Below are 20,663 nucleotides of genomic sequence, written 5' to 3'. Positions count from 1 at the left end.
GTGTGTGAGGGGGGGTGCGTCCGTATCCACCACACGAAAACGGTCCGCTTTTGAGGCAAGAAAAGAGCTCGAGCTTTAAGTGGAGCATTTTGCGAAAATAAAAAGAATACTAAGAAGAAGAAATGCCGCGCGCTTTGCTTTTTTCGCCTCAGTCAATCCCCTCTTCGGGAGTTCACTTGTAACCCCCCTAAAAAATTAGTACGACCTCATGAATCCTGTTGCTTTTCAAAATCAAAAGAGCTAAAGATCTATGCTTGGTCCGCTTTGTTGAGGATTTGCACCCCGACGAAAAGTCATAGTTACGCTCCTGAACAACCTATATGTGAAACTGTGTTTGAGGGAGACACCTCTTCTGAACAGCTAAACAAACCAGTAGACAGAAGCTGACTACAGGACGCGCCTCACTCATGTACTTAGAAGGCTCCCGCAGTGCACAGTGATACGCATGGGATTGGGTTGACTAGACCAAACCGACCCGAAACATTAAGGACATAAACCGAATCCGAACCAAAACCCATCTGAATTCTCCAAACCGACCCCATACATCCCCCCGACAAGAAATCAGGGAAAAACCGACCCGAACCGACAAAAACGTAATTGAACCGAAAAAATCCGAACGTCTGGTTTGGGCTAATCACTCTTTATTTCATGTAACCGTTTTGTGCTTGAACTTCTGCCAGTTTTGTATGGATCTATGCATGAATATACAGTACTTGTCAGACGTAGTCGTATTGTCCCATAATACTAGGTGACCTGCGCTATAAATTTCCTGCATGTCTGCAAACGATGCACGTTATTCGGTATTCCAACTGCGCAATTGCGCATTTCACGATTTTTCATCGTATGTGTGCAGGAGAGTCGCGGGTACCAGAGAATATGAAGAGATCGCCGTGTTCTAAAATAACTTTTTCAAAAAGTTTTGGCAGAAAAGTATTTTCAGATTTTTTTTTGTATTCAAACTTTTGTTTGAACAGGATTTGTAATCCGTCTCTTCGACTGGACGAAGCAAATATTCGCAAAATATACGGAATCGGTTACATTCCTGTACGTATTTTTATTTTGATGTGCCGCGTCACTGCCGCCACAAACATGTGATGCCATAAAATGCCATGTAATCTCTAGCTCTAAAAAGTAAATTCATCCTGTGAATTTCCTGGCTCGGTGTTTCGGTTATTTTCTGTTTGATTCGTTTTTTTCACAATATAGCTTAGCCGACCTAACCCGAAAAATACAAACGCAAAACCAAATACAAAAATACCTATCCTTGCTAAGCCTCTGTCTATCACAGTGTGCTAATACATTTTTGAATGATTATCATCATTTTGCAGCAATTTGTTTCAAATCAGTGGTTGTTGTGTTAAATTCTTAATAACTGAACAGTTTATGGTGATGTTATTTTCGGTAATGCAGAAGAAAAAGCACAATAAGCAATCAGCTCCTATTTGATTTGTGCATAAAGCGGGCATAATTTCCTCATTTACAACACTCGGCAGGATTCATATTTTGCTACCGGTCCCTACATTCAGAAGACGTCTGTAAGACATCTGGGGATACGTACGGGACGGGAACCAGTCTATATCACACCTTGTCTGAAACAGCCGTTGTTGTCTTCACAGCTTCGGCTGCTTTCATAGCGCTAGATCTAAATCTCAATAATCAAAGCTGTTGCCAGATATCAGATTCGCATGGATGGAAAATGCCAGCAAACAAAGAATGCAATGGATCAACCAAAAGTCTTTTCAATAATTAACTTAATTTTTACTTTCAGTAGGAAAACATAACGTAAAACGCTCACATTTGAACACCCACTCAAGGATTAAACGGATACATATTAAATGCAGGTTTTTTTATTTCATTCACTGAGGCTAGTGAAATTATATATTATTTTGTTTTCAGTTTGAACATCGTAATACAAGATTTTTGTTGAGCGGTGGAAGAGTTGTCTTTCTATTTTGTCTTTTTGACGTTCTTACCGATTACGAAACCAATCCTTTAAGGGTACATGTAGTTAGTGTAGGTGCCTTGCAATGATGACTTTTTATGAAAATAATTTCAGGAACAAAACTTTAAAATACATGCATTACAGTCAAGATTCAACTGGGCAGCATTTATGGGTAAGACATGCACATGACAGGCCCACTTCTTGTATAATGCACAGGTCTTTATAAATTTAGCCAAATTGCAAACATCACTGATCCAATTCGTACAAGTTAACAAGGAGGTATTACATTTCCATTGTTTATGGATTCAGGATTTGGGCCGTCTTAATCCATTGTTTCCTTCTGCCTGGCGAGCCTACCAAATCTTGTCATATGATGCTGATCTCCGGTATCCACGGTCTGAAGATACTTAGGGCTGCAAATTATAGTGAAAAAATGTGTCAAAACAAAAATAAAATCGACTGTCCCAGTTTGGATAGTGAAATGTTTGTCACATGTGTTGTTACGAAGTAATGCGATTTCTATGCACTCCATGCAGAATTGAACCTTGTCATTCAAATTAATTTGAGGCTCTGTATTTTGTTTATGGCAGAGGACAAGAAAGAATATTAAGTGCCTCACTTTTAGATTGTCGCTAAGCGTTTATTATGTCAAACTTCTTGAACAATTCAGTTTTTAAAGTCTGTTTTCAAGTGGTGCGATCAAATTCAGAGTCGAAGAGGCACGTGGATTTGTAACCTGTTTTCCTTAATGGTCGTCATTAACTTGTGAGTATTCAGTTAAACGCAAAATAAACTCGTACGAATTTATTTCTTTTTTGATGTGATGTCATGCATTTATCAATGTAATTATTTTCTTTCTTTCTTCTGTTTTTTGTTAATATCCCATTATTAATAGAAGGTTATATCAATACAGTCTGAAAAAATTCTTATGGATCAGATATGTGAAACTGATTCAATATTTTTCTTGTAGCCTTTCAAACGTTGAAAGTCCTTTTAATGATTAATTTTGACTGATTTCATTTGTTGAGAGAATTCAAAACTGTCAACTTTTAATAGCTCTTTTTAAAGAGCAAAGCATACATTTCGTACTGAAAGTTGGCGAATCGGATGTTAACTTCGATGATATTTGACCAACTAGGCCAAAAATCCAGGATCACTTTGGTAAAACACAACTGAACATAAATTTTACCTGGACATAGAGCAACTTGTTCGGGGATCCTTTAGCGTCAGACACTACGTCGGGAGTCGCATTATTCACAATGGCATAATGCACCGCTCGCGGAGATGAACCTGGGTTTAATCCCAGATAAACAGCAGCGGCACCTGCATATGAATTTTAGAAATATGCTTCGTATCCTTATGCCCAAAACATTGCTTTGAAAATAATAACAAGGAGTATTGTTCTGGAGGGTTGTACAATATCTTTGAAAAACATCTGTCTTTTAAGAGCTACTTTTGCTTTCTGTTAAGCAGGAAAATGGGGCTCTCCAAATAATAATCTGAGTCTTCATTATGAGACCTATGCATGATAGAGAGACCAACAATGCGACTGACTGAACAAGCAATTGTTCGTAAATGTATTGGCATAGAAGCGAACTTACCTGTTACATGAGGACATGCCATTGAAGTTCCTGACAGAGTCATACTTCCGGTGTCGGACGAGTGGGCTGTACTAAGGGTGCACTGAACTAATTCAAGCTCCATTGAAAATAGTGTAAAATCAACCAAGTTTGGAGCCCCATGGCAGGCAACTGAAGTCCCTGAGGCCTCTCAAACAAAAATCAATGTGCTGTTTGGTCCTTCAGATTTCATTTGATTTTCAATTTTTAGTAGGTTAACCAATGAATTTTTTAATTATCCGCCCAAAACAAACTCACCCCCCAAAAAGTGAATGTTGCCAAGCCCTCCCAGCGGCCATTTTTCAAATGACATCCCTCACCTTCCTGGGGCTCTTCTGACTAATTTTCAATCCCATTTTTGTCTGCTTTGCCCCCAGATGGGTGCCCCTGAATCTACAGAGATGATCCTGGGCCATACTGACACAATTCCACCATTTCCTGGCCCAAACAGACCCCTCTTTTCGAAACAATCTCTGGGGGTACTTTTTCTGCGCCTCGGCCCGGCGGAGAATTTTCCTTGAATTGGGACACTGCACCCTTTATATACACCCCTTTTTCACAGTCTGACACAGTAACAATGCTGAATGGTTGAGAATGTTCCAAAAAACTCAATTTTTGAAAATAAATTGGAAAAAAAAGTCCACTGACTGTGCTATGGGGAGTAAATCATCAAGGTCAGCCAATAGCAAATGTGCACAAACTGCCTATACATACACTGTACATGTACACTTCTACTATAGTGCAAACAGAAGAATGTCCAATCAGCATTTGAAAATTGCACCTTTCCCCATGAATAGCTTCAACTAGCATGTCCTACTGATAAGGAAGGGTTACCGCTTTGGCCATACACTACCAACAGCAGAGATCAAATACAAGAAAATTATGAAACTTCAGCCATGCTTTGACATGAAAGCTCTACGTAGAATTTATTCCTGTTGACACGCTCCAGCCCAAGAGTTGAAAACCTGAGCCCAAAATAGGGCACTTCCAACACAAGAGTGGAACAAACCACCAAGGAGAGTGTTTCGAGAACTTTCAGTCACCTGCGCATATATCCACAGCTTGGTCAGTTGGTGCGCGGGCTGTACTTGACCATCGAGGAAGTACCCCCACCCTTGGTTAGGGCCCTGTTAGGGTTACCCTTCATAATTAGGGTTGGCCTCCGTTAGGGTTAGCCGTCATTAGGGTTGGCCTCCGTTAGGGTTAAGCTCGGTTAGGGTTGGCCCACGGAAACCATCAAGTCCTTCGGTCACTGCTGATTTCTTGAAAATTACACGCAAAACAGCATGAACAGTGACAGAGTTAATTGTTTTTCAGAATTTCCACATGATTGCATGGGTATTTACCAGTGGAGTGTTGCTGCCAACAATCAAATGTTTCTCATGTCTCACAATTCATAAAACTGCTATCCCTGGCTTGTTCCGGTCTTTCCACCACTGGTGTAACTATCGCAAACGTGAGAAATGATTTTTCAATCCAACCGCCATGACATCCAGGACGCCGCCATCTTGGCAATATAGGGTGCACTGAACTAATTCAAGCTCCATTGAAAATAGTGTAAAATCAACCAAGTTTGGAGCCCCATGGCAGGCAACTGAAGTCCCTGAGGCCTCTCAAACAAAAATCAATGTGCTGTTTGGTCCTTCAGATTTCATTTGATTTTCAATTTTTAGTAGGTTAACCAATGAATTTTTTAATTATCCGCCCAAAACAAACTCACCCCCCAAAAAGTGAATGTTGCCAAGCCCTCCCAGCGGCCATTTTTCAAATGACATCCCTCACCTTCCTGGGGCTCTTCTGACTAATTTTCAATCCCATTTTTGTCTGCTTTGCCCCCAGATGGGTGCCCCTGAATCTACAGAGATGATCCTGGGCCATACTGACACAATTCCACCATTTCCTGGCCCAAACAGACCCCTCTTTTCGAAACAATCTCTGGGGGTACTTTTTCTGCGCCTCGGCCCGGCGGAGAATTTTCCTTGAATTGGGACACTGCACCCCTAAGGATTCCTACACCAGGTGCAAAGAGGTCGACGCAAGGGCCATAGTTGGAGAAATATGCACGTCTGTCGTTCCTAGTCGTGGCCCCAACAGAGAGTGCCTTTCAAGCAAACAGCATCGGCCTGGTTACAATTTTCTTTCCTTATCACAATAAACAGCGGCGTAGCCAGGATTCTTAGCGGGGGGGGGGCCTTCACATTTAAGGGTGAGAGCTGACTGGATGTTGGACATACATAATAATCGTGATCACATAATGGGGGAGATTTTTTTCCTGGGCGTGCGCCCCCCGTCCTTAGTCACGCCGCCGACAATAGACCTTTCACTGATAAATGCAAAGTTATGCCCATATGTACACAAGGGCCATTGAAAATGTGCAGGGGTGCGATTTTGATTGTTTTCTCTCAGGTTTTCTGGCTTTGTTCAACTTTTCTTTAGAAAATCCCGTGAAATCGTCTCTGCTATTGGTTTCTAATCGAAGCGGGAGTTTTACTGCTCTGTAAAGAGACTTTACAATCTTGATTTTTTTCTGTGCGCACGAGATTACGCAGGAAAAATCTTTAATGAATAAGTCTCTTAATTAATGATAACAGACCGATAACGCAGACATTTAAAGTAAGAGTAACTCTGACCAAGATGATATGCCGTCGCGTACCTGGAAGAAGGGCCTAAGTGCTTACGCTCTTTTGCGGGAAAGCATGATTAATGCAAAAAACCCTTCCCGGGAAAAAGAACAGTATGTATGCAACTGTTTTATTTAATGAAATGTAAAGGTTTCTTTGCGAAAAGGTTTCTAAAAATTTTCCAAGTCGTTTTAATTAATAAGTTGTTACAAGGTTGCTTTTTGTACAGCCTGTGTTTATTTTGTGGTAAATTTTCTCAATTTTTACTAAACAAAGAGTGTTGCTCCACACTTCTTACGCCCTTGCCGGGAACATTTTTTTCTGCAATGATCATTCTTCCCGGCAAAAGGGCATATTAAGCGCGCTTACGACCTTTTGCTGGGCACATCCGCTCTAGGTGCGGTCGTGTTATGTCAATATAACCAAATAGTTTAAATAACTTAACGCTGAAGCATTTCATCATACACAATGTCACCATGCTTTTTCTTGACAAACTGTAACGTGACACACACCGCATTCCTGTGTATCACCGACTTGCACTTGTGTTAATTGTGGAAACTCACCGACACCTGGGTCCGAGTCACTCCTTTTTTATTCTGAAAGGAGCTGAATCATATGCAGCAAGGTATGAGACGGAGAGAACCCCCCTGCTTTGTGTTGGTCATTGTCTCGCAGGAATCTGGGGAATTCCTTTCAGACATCTTTGGGGGGGTGTGTTAAGTAACACTAGTCTGGAATGTGTGTAGGGATTGGACATGTTGGGGGGGTACCCCTCGGTCTCATTTCTTGCTGGGTATAAGCTGAATAGAGCAAGCGGTGTGCAGGCTGGCGCCAAGGGAGACAGCACATTGGGGAATGGAGAGTCATCGCTTAGTGGCGCTGTCAATTACCGCACAGAGTCAACCGCCAAGCGCGCCCGGCACCTGCACATCCTTACAATATCATGCCTTCACATTTGCTCAAACTTTAGTAAAAGTATTGAGATTATATTTAAATCTCGAGTATGGGCAAACTGTCTCGGTACTTTCTTTTACTTTAAGACAGCGCAACACAAAACTCACCCCTTTCACTGCTGCTGGTGAAAATTGGCAGGCATCGATGTTTGAGTTTCCCGCAGCAACGGAAACCGTGTACCCCTTGTTGAGCATCTTTTGGACGAGAGAGTTCATTAAGAGATTATACCCTCCGCCCAGGGACATTGATACCACTCCCTTGCCATTGCCGGAACCGAATTTTTGGACAATATAATCCAAAGCTTGTGAGGAAACGGAAACAATTGCGAGAACTGTTAGTTGAAAAGTGGCCAAAATCGGTGTTCAAGGAAAGCAGCGTGGTGGTATTCACATGCTTGTTGATCTCGAGTGTGGAAAAGAAAAGCGTTTAGTCTTTTTAAAAACAAAAAAGCCTTCCAGATATAAATGGAAGAAGACCTCTCTTCAGGTAATTTAGTCCCTTTTGAGTATCCCGTTTCCTTAAACCTGTGAGGGAAGGGGTGTGAATCCCGGTGGATGGGATGCTTTACGTTCTCACCAAGGATTTGTCCTTTGTACCTCACCAAATTTTGTCCTGCACGTCAAAAGAAACTGTCATGTCATTTTGTTTGTTCAAATTCACAAATCGTAACCCAAAAGGTTAAATTCCTTGCAATTGTACAATTAAACCATTAACAAAAAATATAAGTGATCTGTTCAGAACAATAACATAAACATTAACAGATAAAATATAACTTTCGGTGAATCCAACAAGGTACCTCCCTGTCGGCCTAGTCGTTTAAAATTGCAATAAAAGAAGGAATTGGACTAAAACGCCTAGTTCTAGTTGGCAAGGCCTTGTGCAAAAAAAAAGAAAAAGTGTTCTCTTTTATACAATACCTCTTGAACCCCCCATGATGTGATTGGTGGAGCGTTGATAACATGTATAAATTGAATTATTCGTTCTTAACAACTTTATTCAACCTGCCTGGTGCCCGCCCCATTTCGTATATTTCATTAAAAGTAAGAAAGAGGAAAGTACTATACGGAAATCGGTCTAAGATTAGAGCCTAAAAGTTGACTCCTGATGGCGCACAAGTTAGTTAGTTATTTCCTGAAAGATCCAACTTGGAAAAGGGCTTTAGAAAATAATTGCTATATCAATCTACAGAATTTGAAAAATTACTTGGAACTATAAGAGAAATATCCTGCCAAAAATTGACCCAACACTTCCGAAATTCTAAAAGACATGAAGAGCAGTGCAATTTGGCGGTCTCGTACGCAGATAAACATTTATGGCTTGAAATTTTATTGTAGTCTGTCGATAAACGCCAACAATCTTACTGACTGTTTTAGTGTATAATATGATAAGTACGGTAATTTACTTCTACGAAAGATTCCAATACCTCGCGCAGCCTAAGAAATATGCGAATCAGCTGAACCGGACGAACGCCTTGGTGCAACAGTCCACGGAAGCTCATGTTTTTCTTTACTCTTGCGCTACACCTCGTATCCGAACATGAATACTGCAGCACGAAGAGTTGTCTTTTTGCATGAATTCCGCCGCAGAGTAAATTAATGTTTGGTGATTTTCGTGCCGAGCAGCGGCAAGCCTTAGAATACCTCCTGCGGGGTCACGACTTTCGCGTAAATTTGTCAACAGGCTACGGGAAATCTCTTATTTTTCAGGATGCACCTTTCTGCTCAGAGCTCCCCAGACCAGATACAAAGCCCATAGCGTTAGTCACTTGAAAAAAATTGTCACAGTCAGTAAAGCAAAGCCAAGCAAAGGAGAACTCGATCTCCAATTACTTTAATCAGCTGGGAATGAAACATTGCTGTAGGCCTTTAGCACGTCACGTATGTTTCAGAGGGAAATTATTAACTGCGCATGTCCCGTTTTTAGGGTAATTTGCATACGTAATGAGGGCCATGGGAATTCGTGCTAGGCCAACAGCTGTTCCATTTCATGAAATTTACGTCTTATTTTCACTTTTCAGAAATAAAAATTTTTGCCCAAAATATTTTCATGGTAAGATAAGGCCTTTGCCAAACGGATTTTTTTGAAAAAGAAACAAAAAAAGTACCCGAGTGGTCAAAAGTAGTGATTTTTTGTGAAAAGCTCATTTCGTACGCGGTAGCTTGCTTACGTTTTGATGCGAGTTTTGAAGGCTCAAAACAAAGAACTCGAAGTTTTCCTGAAGTTTTCAAAAGTGGGCTGTGGTGGAGAAAGGTGTGAAGGTTTTAGATTTGCTGACGGTTTTGCGCTATATACATATTTTCTCTTCCCGACCGGACGCATTTGCATATCGACATTACTCATCACCGATTCCGTACATCCCGCATAATCTTACGGCCTTGCGAGCGTAAGAATTCAGTGACTCGGGAACGAAAGACGAACACAAAAGTACAGTATGTTAGCATGACGTTTATTATTGAAACCGTGGTCTGTCAGTCATTATGAAATTGTCAGGGAATGTTGAACTTCACGGTATATATTCCCAGTTTTACATGTACTGTACACGCATGAACCGCATGAAAATGTACACCGGCTCCGTCGAGAATTTCCACACATATTTCCATGTACGCCGCGATACGCGTGTAACAGGCCGCAGTGTACTGTGCACGGTACGTGGCTGCATTGGTTTTGTGTATGTACAACACGTATGATCGCACTACGCAGAAGTATCAAATAATTATCACTCATGAAAGTCGAGCAAAAAATTTAGCTTGTGCGCATGCGCACAAACTAAGTGGAAGGGATGAACATTTGTACGTGCGGGGACGGTTACACGTCGTTCGTTCTGGTTCAGCTGCTTTGCATATTTCTTAGGCCGCAATGTGTGCAGGTATTTACGTACGCAGGTACATACTAGGTCAACGAGCGGTTAGTGCGCGCTGCACTGCGACGAATGACGAACGCCTTGACCAAGGCTATTCTCTCCAGCGATAGACACTTACACAGTCTTGCACTGGGAGTTATTCCTAAAATTTGCAGTTAGGGGATTTAATTCAAGGATCACCTGCACAAAATCCAAAAATGTATAGCAGTTTAAGGACAGTTTTTTCTTTACTGGCTGCTACTATGTACGAGGTGAGCTACGAATGGGACTGATAAAGCGGAAAAGAGCACAGTCGAAACTAAAACATTTGTTACCCCGAACTGCTTTTTAAATATCACTTTAATTGATCATGTGGAAATTTTTCATTATGGTATATGCTGAGCCTTCCACGACCTTTCTCCTGTATCTGAATTTGAGGTACAAAGTTCAGTGTATGTTCAGTGACAGGACAAAACTACGTAGCTGAGGCAAAACTACTTGAAAACAAAGTCTTGGAATTAATTAATTGCAAAACATACCTTTGGCAATTATAGAACCCCCGCACCCTCCATCGCACACTTTGCAGCTATAGATTTTAGCTTTACGTGCGATGCCGTAGATGTCTGCTCCAGCTGTGCCAGCGCAGTGAGTACCATGACCACCATGATCTTCACCCCCAAACAGAAGGGAAGCTCGTCCACCAAATGCCTGGTGATTGATATTGACGCCAGAGTCTATAATGAATATGTTCGCCCCTTCACCCTGAGCTATCAGAGAAAATGTTATTTTTAAAATGTTCAGTGTAGAGAAGCATTCAAAAATAGATAAGAATTTTACATTTCATGAAAGAAAATGCTCATGAATGGGTTGAAAAGGTCGATAAGGAAGGTATACATTCCCCCTTGAAGAAAGAAATTTACCAATGCAAAAGAAACGGAGGAATGGTATAACAGACACTTCATCCTTCAAAAATCCAGAAATGCACTCAGATCACAGGATCCTTAGTGCCAAGCTTAAGATTAGCTGTCACAATAACCAATTACTTCAGCAAAAGATACCCCAAACAGCAACCTTGACCTGATCCCGATCAGGTCAAAGACACTCAGCCGCACAGCCGTTATGCAGCATTGTCTGATTTACTTCTTGGTCAAGCAGCACATTAGGCAAGAAGTTCTCCCTGAACTCCCACGAAGAAGGCGCAGAATCCCTTGGGATGACACAGATATAAAGGAGCTGAAGAAGAAAAAGCACAATCTCAACTTCTAAGCAATGCGCAGCCAGATCAGCTCGGAGATGTCTCAAATGCCCCTCTGACAATGTACGTTAAGACCTACTTTGAGGAGCAACATGCTATCGTTGAAAAGGCACATCATGCTGCTGAGTACAAGTTTGCTTGGGAAGTTGTTCGAGAAATCTCATATACCAAAATATCCGCACCTCCAAAGATCAAAGGGGATAAACCAGCAGGGGGGAAGGCAATCTGGCAAGCCCATTTCCCAAAGTTGCATGATATACAGTCTTCAGAAACTCTAGCTATTCGCCTATCCCAGGAAAAGTTTAAGACTTGCTACCCATTTTGATAGCTATGGATGAAGTGAGCTCTATCTCTAAAGATATGAAGTTCAAAGCTCCTGGTTGGGACGATCTCCTGGCTATAGTCATTCTAATCTGGGGTTGTCTCAAACTATTTCATCACCATTATTGACATTGCTTTAGAAACCAGCATTGCTCCTCAAGAATGGGAAAAATACTCATCCCATTCCCAAGAAAGGTGACCTACGTGACCCCACAGACTATAGCGGCCTTACCTCTCTTTCAGCAAAGACGTACAACTGAACTTTGATTAGCCAGAACCACTATTGGCCCTGGAGCAGGCAGGTTCCGTTAGTAGTCTTCAAAGCAATAGGAAGAAGACCAAGTCCATGGCATGTAGTAAAGTACTACCATAGTCTGACACTAAAAGACGATACCCTTCCTGAAATAATGCAAGACTTCAAGTAGGTTGGGGGCCGGATGTGAACCAGCTACAAGGACATTTTAATCAGGAAAGCTTTGGATTTCGGTGCAGCCAGCCAGTGATGTAGTCGAGTACTTTCTGAGAACCAAGTTCTCTACCAAATATTTACTAGTTAGGAGGGAACAAAGCTGAAGTACATCAGCATTTGATGGTACATGCATAAAGGTAAGATTACAAAGCAACATAATGACTTCAGACCATCACTGTTTGATTAAAATTAACTTTTTAGGACAAAAGTACTCGGAAAGTACTCGGCCGAGTACTTTCCGAGTCCTTGTCTCCTTTAAATTTTACACAACTGGGAGTGTCTGAAGTCTAACATTTATTTTGTAATCTTACCTTTGCAGATTTACCATCAAATGCCTATGCAGTCTGGCTTTATTCCCTCTTACCCAGTTCAGTATTTTGCGGAGAATGTTGGTACTCGGAAAGTACTCGACTACAACACTGCAGCCAGCACGTGCAACACTCATCTATATGGGTAAGGTTTTGTTCCTCAGCCACACTATCACTGCAGGGTGGCTAAAATTTGCTGGCCATGCTTTTGCGCCACTGAAGAGCCAATTTTGGACCTCATTTCGTGCGAACCAAATCCAAACACCACGAAGTTCTTGTATGTCAAGCTTCTCTGTCACTTTACACCAGTGCAACGAAGAAAAGCTGAGGGGACGTATGTCAGATGGGCAGCAATGGCAACGTATCTTGGGTGTATGCGACTTTGACTGGCTGTTAACCGTTATTAATCTCATTATCACGATTATTGTCATCGTAAATAACTATTATTTATTTAACTATTATGGGAGGTACCACATTCTTTTTCGGATACACTAGATGCTGTAGGTTTACTAGAGGATTTAAACATAAAAAAATTGATATAGTTGGTCACTTAATGGTACCGTTAAATTGGTATTTAAATGGGCAGTGGGAAATACAGTTTACTCTGGAACTTACCTTCCAGGCCATAAAAAACCAAAAAAGTTATAGTAAACGTGCAACTTCATTCAATAAGAAGCTTTAATAAATATAACGAGATACACTACAATCACAGCTAGTTTTGCTTCTGTGATAAAACTGTTTATGGAAGTTGTTCATAATGTACATTTCATTGATTCCTTTTTAAAGGAATCAACACTGCTTGACTCCGATGGTCAATCTGCTGATTTCCTTGTCAGTCAATGAAAGAAATGATCACGTTATGCCAAAACAATATACCATTGTCGTTGTAGTTGAACACACCGTCCCTTCCACTGCGACTGTCAATGCGATCAATACCCCATGGTGGGTTATTTTGTGAGCCGAAAAGTGTTAAGATGGGGTCCTGGTGAATGTACTCGACACCCTCAATAGCACGCACCTAAACAAAAATGGTGGCTTTTAACATTTCAAGAACAAGCAATAACAGCAACCTATATAACAACAAGCAACATACAAAATTAACGCACAGATAATAAAAAAAAATTAACCACTGTAGAAAGTGATAATTTCTCCCTTTAAAAAAGATGCACAAAAATTTGAAAATGCATTGTTGACTCAAAACTGACAGCTCACAGCTACTTCTCGTCTGATGGAAATCCAAAGTTGACCTGGTAACTTACCCGGGTAAGGATGTGCTGTGGAATCTTGAGGATCAGAACTGGCATGAGTTTTTCGAGCTTGTCGATTCTGGGAGCAGGTGCACGGAACGTGGAGAAGATGTCCTCAATATCTTGTTGCAAGCGCTCCAGCTGGTCAAAATCCTGAAATACGCAGCATTAATAGACTGTAGTAAGTCAGCTAACATTTCATATTTTCACCTGATTAAATCCACGCCATCTGGTTGGTGGGTCGTCGACCATCCCTCCTAAAAATTCGTTCTGCCAAATGCCGACCGTCACAGATAGGCTCTTCGCACAGCCGAAATTTTGGCGAGCATTAGGCTTGAGACACTTGTTTTGTACGCCTTTGTATGGTCAATGCATGGAATACAGTGGAATACATGTAGGCTACATGGAATCTATGAGCGCAATTGCATGGTTGCACTCCATAGACATCTCATAGAAAACAACGCAAAATAGAAAGGCCGCTTCAAGGTAACGCTAAGGAACAAATTAGTTACTTGTGTTTTACTTAAAATTCAAGATAATAGCCACAAGGAAAATGTTCTTTTTTATTTCACAAGTGGTAGCCACATCAATGCTTTGTCCTAGCCATCCCCCAAATACTTACCCAGGAGTAAATCTTTTTTTGCCAAGGTCTGAATGAATCCGCCCGTCTCCATACAACATAGACCCCCAAGATGGACTGTTTTGTGACCGACTAGGCGACTACCCTGAGCCAGTCTCAAGTGCTTAATATTATAGGCATATTTGTAAAATAAGTCCAGTAGCGTATCTACGGGAGGGGGGGTGGTTAGGGCTACGGGGGCACGTTTCCCCAAGCGGATGCCCTTGCCCCCGGTACCCCCCATGAAATCTCTGAATAATCTCCGTTGAGTTTATATATATAGCTATGCAGGTGCAGCTTATTTTCTTGTGATGCCCCCTTGAAAATTGTTGTGTGCACCCCCAGGTGCCCCCGAACATTTAGCCTTAGTGACGCCAATGAATCAATCCCAACGATGGCACCTTTTATTTTAAATAACCTCGTATGACGAAATGAGGAACGTGCACTCTCCCAACCAGCATACCACGCGTCGGTTGATCAGGCCCTTCAACGCAAGCTGTTATTAGCAAGCTGGACCAATGTTATAGCAACTGAGGCTCCTTTGGTCGGAGCTGAAATTCGTTGGTTCACGAACAACCATATGAAATGCACGCGTTACGATTGTATCGCTACCAACAAAATTAACACTTGCGACCAATATGGCTCTTTTCAACCCATGAGAGGGTGCCTCTGCTCAAGGCGAATTATATGTGCATGGTTCTTTCGAAACCTACCTTGACTTCTATGATCCAGCTGTCGGGTACGGCACGCCCGTTGGTCGTAAGGAGAGGAGCCAGTCGAGCGTGAGCCAGAACAACACACAGACACAGCAGAAGAAGCTTCATCGTCGGTTGGAAGATTGAATTGAGCTCTTTTAACAGACAGGTGAAAGCCTACAAAGTTTATCCCACCAGTCTTTACCAGAGCAACTTTTGAATGATTAGTCAAAATATTTTGCAGCGTATTTATGTGTTCTCTAATTCCTTCATATCTGTCCAACGTGCTGTGTACCTTAAGAATAAACAAGATGAAACAATTAATGCCTTCGACTGTTATCTTAGAAATGCCCTCCTTTTTAGATAAATAACTGAAACAAATTTTCTAGGTCACATTTTGAGCAGATAGTAGCGCTTAATCTGTGTGTCTGTTCAATGCAACAGGACATGTGTTTTTATAAACAAGAAGTTCCCACGTATTTCATTCCACGTTTGACACGTTAGTTCAACTCTTTCTTTAGGATGTATCATTACTCGATATACTCGAAAGAAACTGCTCGTGCTAACGTCAATGACAAGATCACAGACATCTTAAGCTTAAACATAGGTAACAGCTGCATGTTTAGACCAATGAGAAGTTTCAAAAATAATTTTGATGTCCTGCACAGCTCATTAATTCCCCCACCTTCAGCCAAGTGGTATGTTTACTTTCCTTGCTGTGACTGAGACTTGGCTAACCGAGGCTGTGTTAGATACTGAGATCAACATCCCAAGTTACACCATCTTCCGGAAATAAAGACGTGGTGGTGGTGTACTCTAAGGCTGCCACACTGCTTTCATTTGCCGTAGAAGAGCAGATATTGAACAGGACGGATTCGAACTGGGTAGAGGTTTTATGCTGTCTAATCGTGAAGAAATGTGGTGTTCAACTGCTCAAGATTCTTGCCGACACTTGACCAATGCCTCGCGTCAGCGTATGTTCATGCCCGCCTCACTTAGTTTGTGCGCATGCGTACTTATTCCCACTACAGCCAGAAGCCAGTAAACTGGCTTTTGACTCGGACAGGCGGACCCCGAAAGTAATCGATCAACATCAAGCTCGGATATACACTGGACAGCAAAAGAAACATAGGTATGCTGCAATACCCCTTACTAATCACATGCCCCAAAGCAAGTGTTTATCTTAAAAAGAAAGAAGAAATTGACATGCACAGCAACTTGGTTACCGAATAAAAAGTCACACACAAAAGCACTCTCCACCAAGCAAAAAATGACCCATAAATGGACAACATTTTAAACAACCAATGACAAAGTGAACACCTGTTTTGTCAAAATGATGTGCATGAGTGGTTTCTGCATAGGGATGCCATCTTTACTGACTATGCATACACACTATTGAAAAGTAATGATTGTGACTTCTTTATTTCGTCCTGTGACATTGATCGCTGCGTAAAACTTAAGGCTCATTTTGTTACGTTCTGTGACTTTTGATTCAGTCCATTTTAAAACAATTGTACTCGTTTTGGTTGAAAAGTTTGAAAAATCCCTCAAAACCTTCAAAATTGTTTTCATACCACAAAAAACAGAAGTCGGAGCCTGTTCTCAAAATGGAGCAAAATACCCTGGACAGTCCTGACACAATGCATCTTCAAGGCACTATTTGCAGCACCAGCCATTTAAACAACTGCACCGCTTCCTGAAATGATAATGGCACTGTTCTGTCGTGGGCATGAAGGAGGTCCCTGCATATTGCTTCAAGTTCCATCTCACATCCGCATGCTGAAGGTGCTGTTGTGAATTTATTTTTGACAGCAGTGATTTCTTCTCTTTGCACTGGTAGTTTGAAATCTTGGACATCTTTGATGGAAAAATCATTTGCAGATTGTTACTGTCTGACAAAAAAGTGCTCATCCGATAAACTTAGTATTTTTCCCACAAGCTTCAACATGGGTTAACCCTGAGATAGGGCGCATTTGGTGGGTTGACAATGGAACCTCACACAAAAATATAGACCCGCATTTATTTACACGTATCATCATCATCAAGAGAAATCTACTACCAACATGACAATACAAACCACTCTTATTGTTTGAAAAGAAGAAAAAAAAATTTTAAAAACCAAATTGCGAGTGGCAAAACAAAAGCGTAATTTGCAAAACAAACTGTAATTTGCACAACAAAATTCTAGCCAAACATTACTGTCATAAAAAGACTGGCCAACGCTTAACGTTGGGGGCGTCCGAAGTGCTGTGCTATTTAGCTTGTTCGCTTACTTCGCTCGTCAACTGTGCCGTGCCGACAGTGGAATATCAATGTCGTCAGTAAAATTCTACGAAATCTTACCATTTCCTTGGCAACAATGACTCACAAAGTATCTGTACCCTTTGACTTGGCCTCCAAAACCTTCGAATGATGGAGTGGTAGGATAGGTACCTGTAGGACACAATGGCACACAAGGTACAAGGAGACGTTTGACGGTTTGTTTTCTTCAAATTCCTGTTAGGGCCTATGCCTAGGCATGTACAACAATGGTTATGTCTCTGGTAATGGCAATAGGAAACTCTATACGTGCACACACGGGGGGGGGTTCCTTTTCATTGCTAACTTGAGTACTTGTATGAAGACTTAAGTTAAATGACTTCATGTCTTGACATGTGTGACAAGACGCCATGATTATGTAATCGAAAAATATAAATAAACTTCAGTAAAATTGCCCGTTTGTATGGTAATTTTAAATTGGTCTGTGGTTTATAAATGTTCATGTTCCCCTTTTGACTTTGTCAATTATGGGATCATACCGTACATTTCATTTCCGATTTACATGACTTTTGCATGTTTTGTTAGATTTCGATGTTCTCTGCCTAAATTACATTTGGGGGGCATGGAGGGGGTAGTAACAAAGTCATTTAGGCAAACAATATGTAGGTATGTCTTAATAATGCCCACAAATTTTCATCTTGTTAAATTGCCAGTCGGTGAGACAACAGTGGTTTAATGGATGAAATGTGATGACTAGCCTGATTGAGCAGTCTATGAAAAGCCATATAATACGGAACTGCTGTCATGTGGGGTTAAAAGCACACAGATTTTAAAGTTGAACAGCCTCGAAACAACTCAATGTGATCCTGTTACCTCTTGTAGCATACTTCGCTGTTCAAGCTTATTCTATTTCACTGTGCCATGACTAGGCCATATAACTGCCTCGAAATTATTTACAATGTTCCTTACCACCTGGATGATGAGAGGTGGATGAAAGAACGCATACAGAACAGTGCCATGAGCAACAGGGTTCTCAGTGTACAACTCGGAGCCGCAAACTTGTGCTTCTTCTGAAACTCAACCTTAATTATGAAGTTTGATGTGCTCATTCCATCCCATTATGAACAGGTTACAGAGATTTAAGGACTGACAATTAACAACTTTTACTAGCCCAATGTAGTGAGACTGTGAAGGAAGTAGGCGACTGGAAGTTTTCAATGGCTCCTCAAGCCCACAAGCATAACAGTTATTAATTGAAACTTTCAAGAAATTATATTTATTTAAAATGTTGTCAACAACTACATGGGGCTTCTTTAATCTTGTCTATATGTGTAAGACTGTTATTCTGGGCTGTATCAAACTCATACAATCATAAAACAACAGGACAGAATTTTGTCGTTTGATTACAGTTTTATTCCGTCTCAATACCAGCACTGGGTTTGACACATGGGTTTCCACATACAACGGTGCGTTGATAAAGATTGGTAGATCAGCCCCTCCCTCTCAAGTAGCCCTCCTTTGTTAGAGTTGGACTGGTAGGCTGCATTGACAAGGGAACGTGAACGTAAAAGTGATGAATTCCAGTACTGAGTCCCTGGCAATAATGTATGAACTTTAATTTTAATGAGACCGGTAGGTAGCCTGCACCTGAGACGAGCCAAGCATTAAATTAATATCGGGTCATAGAGATGAGTCTGGTTTCAGTTAAGCTCCTTGAATTAAAGAAATAACTCCACAAACTACTTCATTTTAAGATCTATTAAAACCACTTCATATGACCAATGGTGACAGAAACACGTTTGCTTTACTCAGCCCAAATTATATTTTTGAACCCTGCATATCGTGCAATTCTTTGCAGTTCCCTAACGTGATTACGATCGATACAATCGGCCTGCTAACGCGCCACAATGGGCTGCATCGCGCACACAAAGCACGCCCTCTAGCATACATAAAGTGCACCCTCTGCCACATGAGATGTACGGTCGAAATAATATGGTTGTATTCCCAAGGCACACGCACGACGTACATGTACGTATAATTTATGGAGATATCGTTACGTTCACTAATTTTGCATGCTCCCATTGCAAGTATGAACAGTTTGACAGAGCAATAAAGGAGTTACTAAATCTTACCCAATTGGATATTATCGCTTAGGCGCAGCACTCCCTCAGGTAGTTAAATGTATGTTGTGTCCTGGGAGAGTGTTATTAATCAGTGAACATGACGCTTATTACCGATGGCAGCTGGAATACGTTCTGCACATTATGCATTAGCTTGTGAAGAGAGGTAAAGCAGTTCGGTCCACCGCCAGCTCTTTTTTCGGGGGGGGGGTTTCAACTTCCAACCCCGCTCTAGTTAACCATTATTTCTTTTTATTTTCAACAAGGGCAAACCTGAATTCTGATGTAGGAAAGATCAAAAGCTGTTATCGTCACCGCTATACCTTTTACTCTGTTGCGTAATATTTTTCCTTGACTCAATACTTTCGTTATTTGGATTCACAATTTACATGATAGTCCCCATATAATCCAGTCTTAACTGTTGGTATGTTAAGTATGCAGTTACGTATTGTCTTCGGTTGGCCGTTTGCACGTAGTCGGGCGCGGGCGTGGAGCGTTTTTTTAAATTCAGTTGCATCCACGCTCTTGACCAACTCAGAGCTGTAGCCACCTCTTATAAGTACGTTTTGTTTCATAAATAGCAACTACATTTCCGAGGATTAATTTTGCCTCCAATTTATTTCTGTAGCCTACGTTGAAAAAGGGTTTCTAAGTGTGCAGAAGTGATCCAGGGGACGCCAAAATAATCTGGTATTCCTTAGGGGCGACGCCCTTATTCCATACATTATCACTTACCATAATTATGATTCCCAGCGATGTTTGCTTCAGAACTTCATTGCTAATAAAAATATCGATTTAGGATGTACAATAAGGATTGTTTGCCATTCCTTATCCTTCCTCGATATGACTCTGTAAGCCCCCAGAAAACCCAGCATATCCGTTATCCCCATCACTGCGTGCACTGGGCACTTCTCACCCCGAGAAGGATGTAAGTTCATGGTACATGTATTACGAGTTTCTATAAGTGGTAAATTTAACCGAATACTGTACCCAGGAATTGAAACTCGATGACTGATAACGCTGCCGAATAGCCCCTACTTCGTTCGTTATTGATTATTTTTTTCCTGAACGTATGTAATCGTCTGTTTGTGGATTTGATTTACACTTTTTTAATAATCCCTTTGCTCAACAGTGCGATAATGGAGATCGACAAATATCACCAAATAACTATGGTCATAACTTTTTTTCTCAAAGGGCCAACTTGGTGGAGATTTCTTGTAATCCTCACCCCAGGCATACCCCATAAGCCTGTCCTCTCCCATTGGCGAAACCCCAACCCCTGCCGAGCTAAACTTCTTGAAAGATCAGTCACTTAAAGGAGGCCATATACTCAATCAGGAACTGGATTTCTTTGGATACAGACATGTTCTGACTGGTCGGCTGTTTCGGTTGTGA

At 41.3% G+C, this 20,663-nt stretch overlaps 1 protein-coding gene across 5 annotated transcripts in view; it reads right to left on the bottom strand.

Moving 5' to 3' along the window:
- Positions 1-1,831: 1,831 nt before the first annotated feature.
- Positions 1,832-20,663, bottom strand: part of LOC110990507 (uncharacterized) — a 32,237-nt gene continuing 13,405 nt past the window's right edge. Inside the window, exons 3-12 of one of the 5 annotated variants that reach the window (XM_087141937.1) lie at positions 17,233-17,322; positions 14,908-15,044; positions 13,588-13,728; positions 13,205-13,346; positions 10,515-10,742; positions 7,244-7,437; positions 5,576-5,662; positions 3,544-3,640; positions 3,132-3,265; positions 1,832-2,355 (exon numbers count right to left, since the gene is read on the bottom strand). In XM_087141937.1, the coding sequence (XP_086998063.1) occupies positions 2,350-2,355; positions 3,132-3,265; positions 3,544-3,640; positions 5,576-5,662; positions 7,244-7,437; positions 10,515-10,742; positions 13,205-13,346; positions 13,588-13,728; positions 14,908-15,044; positions 17,233-17,322 (1,256 nt within the window). In that variant the 3' untranslated portion in view covers positions 1,832-2,349. Of the gene's footprint in view, positions 2,356-3,131; positions 3,266-3,543; positions 3,641-4,458; positions 5,663-7,243; positions 7,438-10,514; positions 10,743-13,204; positions 13,347-13,587; positions 13,729-14,907; positions 15,185-16,463; positions 16,747-17,232; positions 17,323-20,663 lie in introns of those variants that run through there. The other 4 variants (XM_087141935.1, XM_087141930.1, XM_022255546.2 and 1 more) reach the window with 4 other exon arrangements.

Source organism: Acanthaster planci, linkage group LG01, assembly GCF_054643075.1.
Source record: "Acanthaster planci isolate LZ-2023a linkage group LG01, COTS_SCS, whole genome shotgun sequence".
Taxonomy (NCBI): domain Eukaryota; kingdom Metazoa; phylum Echinodermata; class Asteroidea; order Valvatida; family Acanthasteridae; genus Acanthaster; species Acanthaster planci.
The sequence above is the reverse complement of the archived record's forward strand: the minus strand, read 5'-3'. Positions and strand labels throughout refer to the sequence as shown.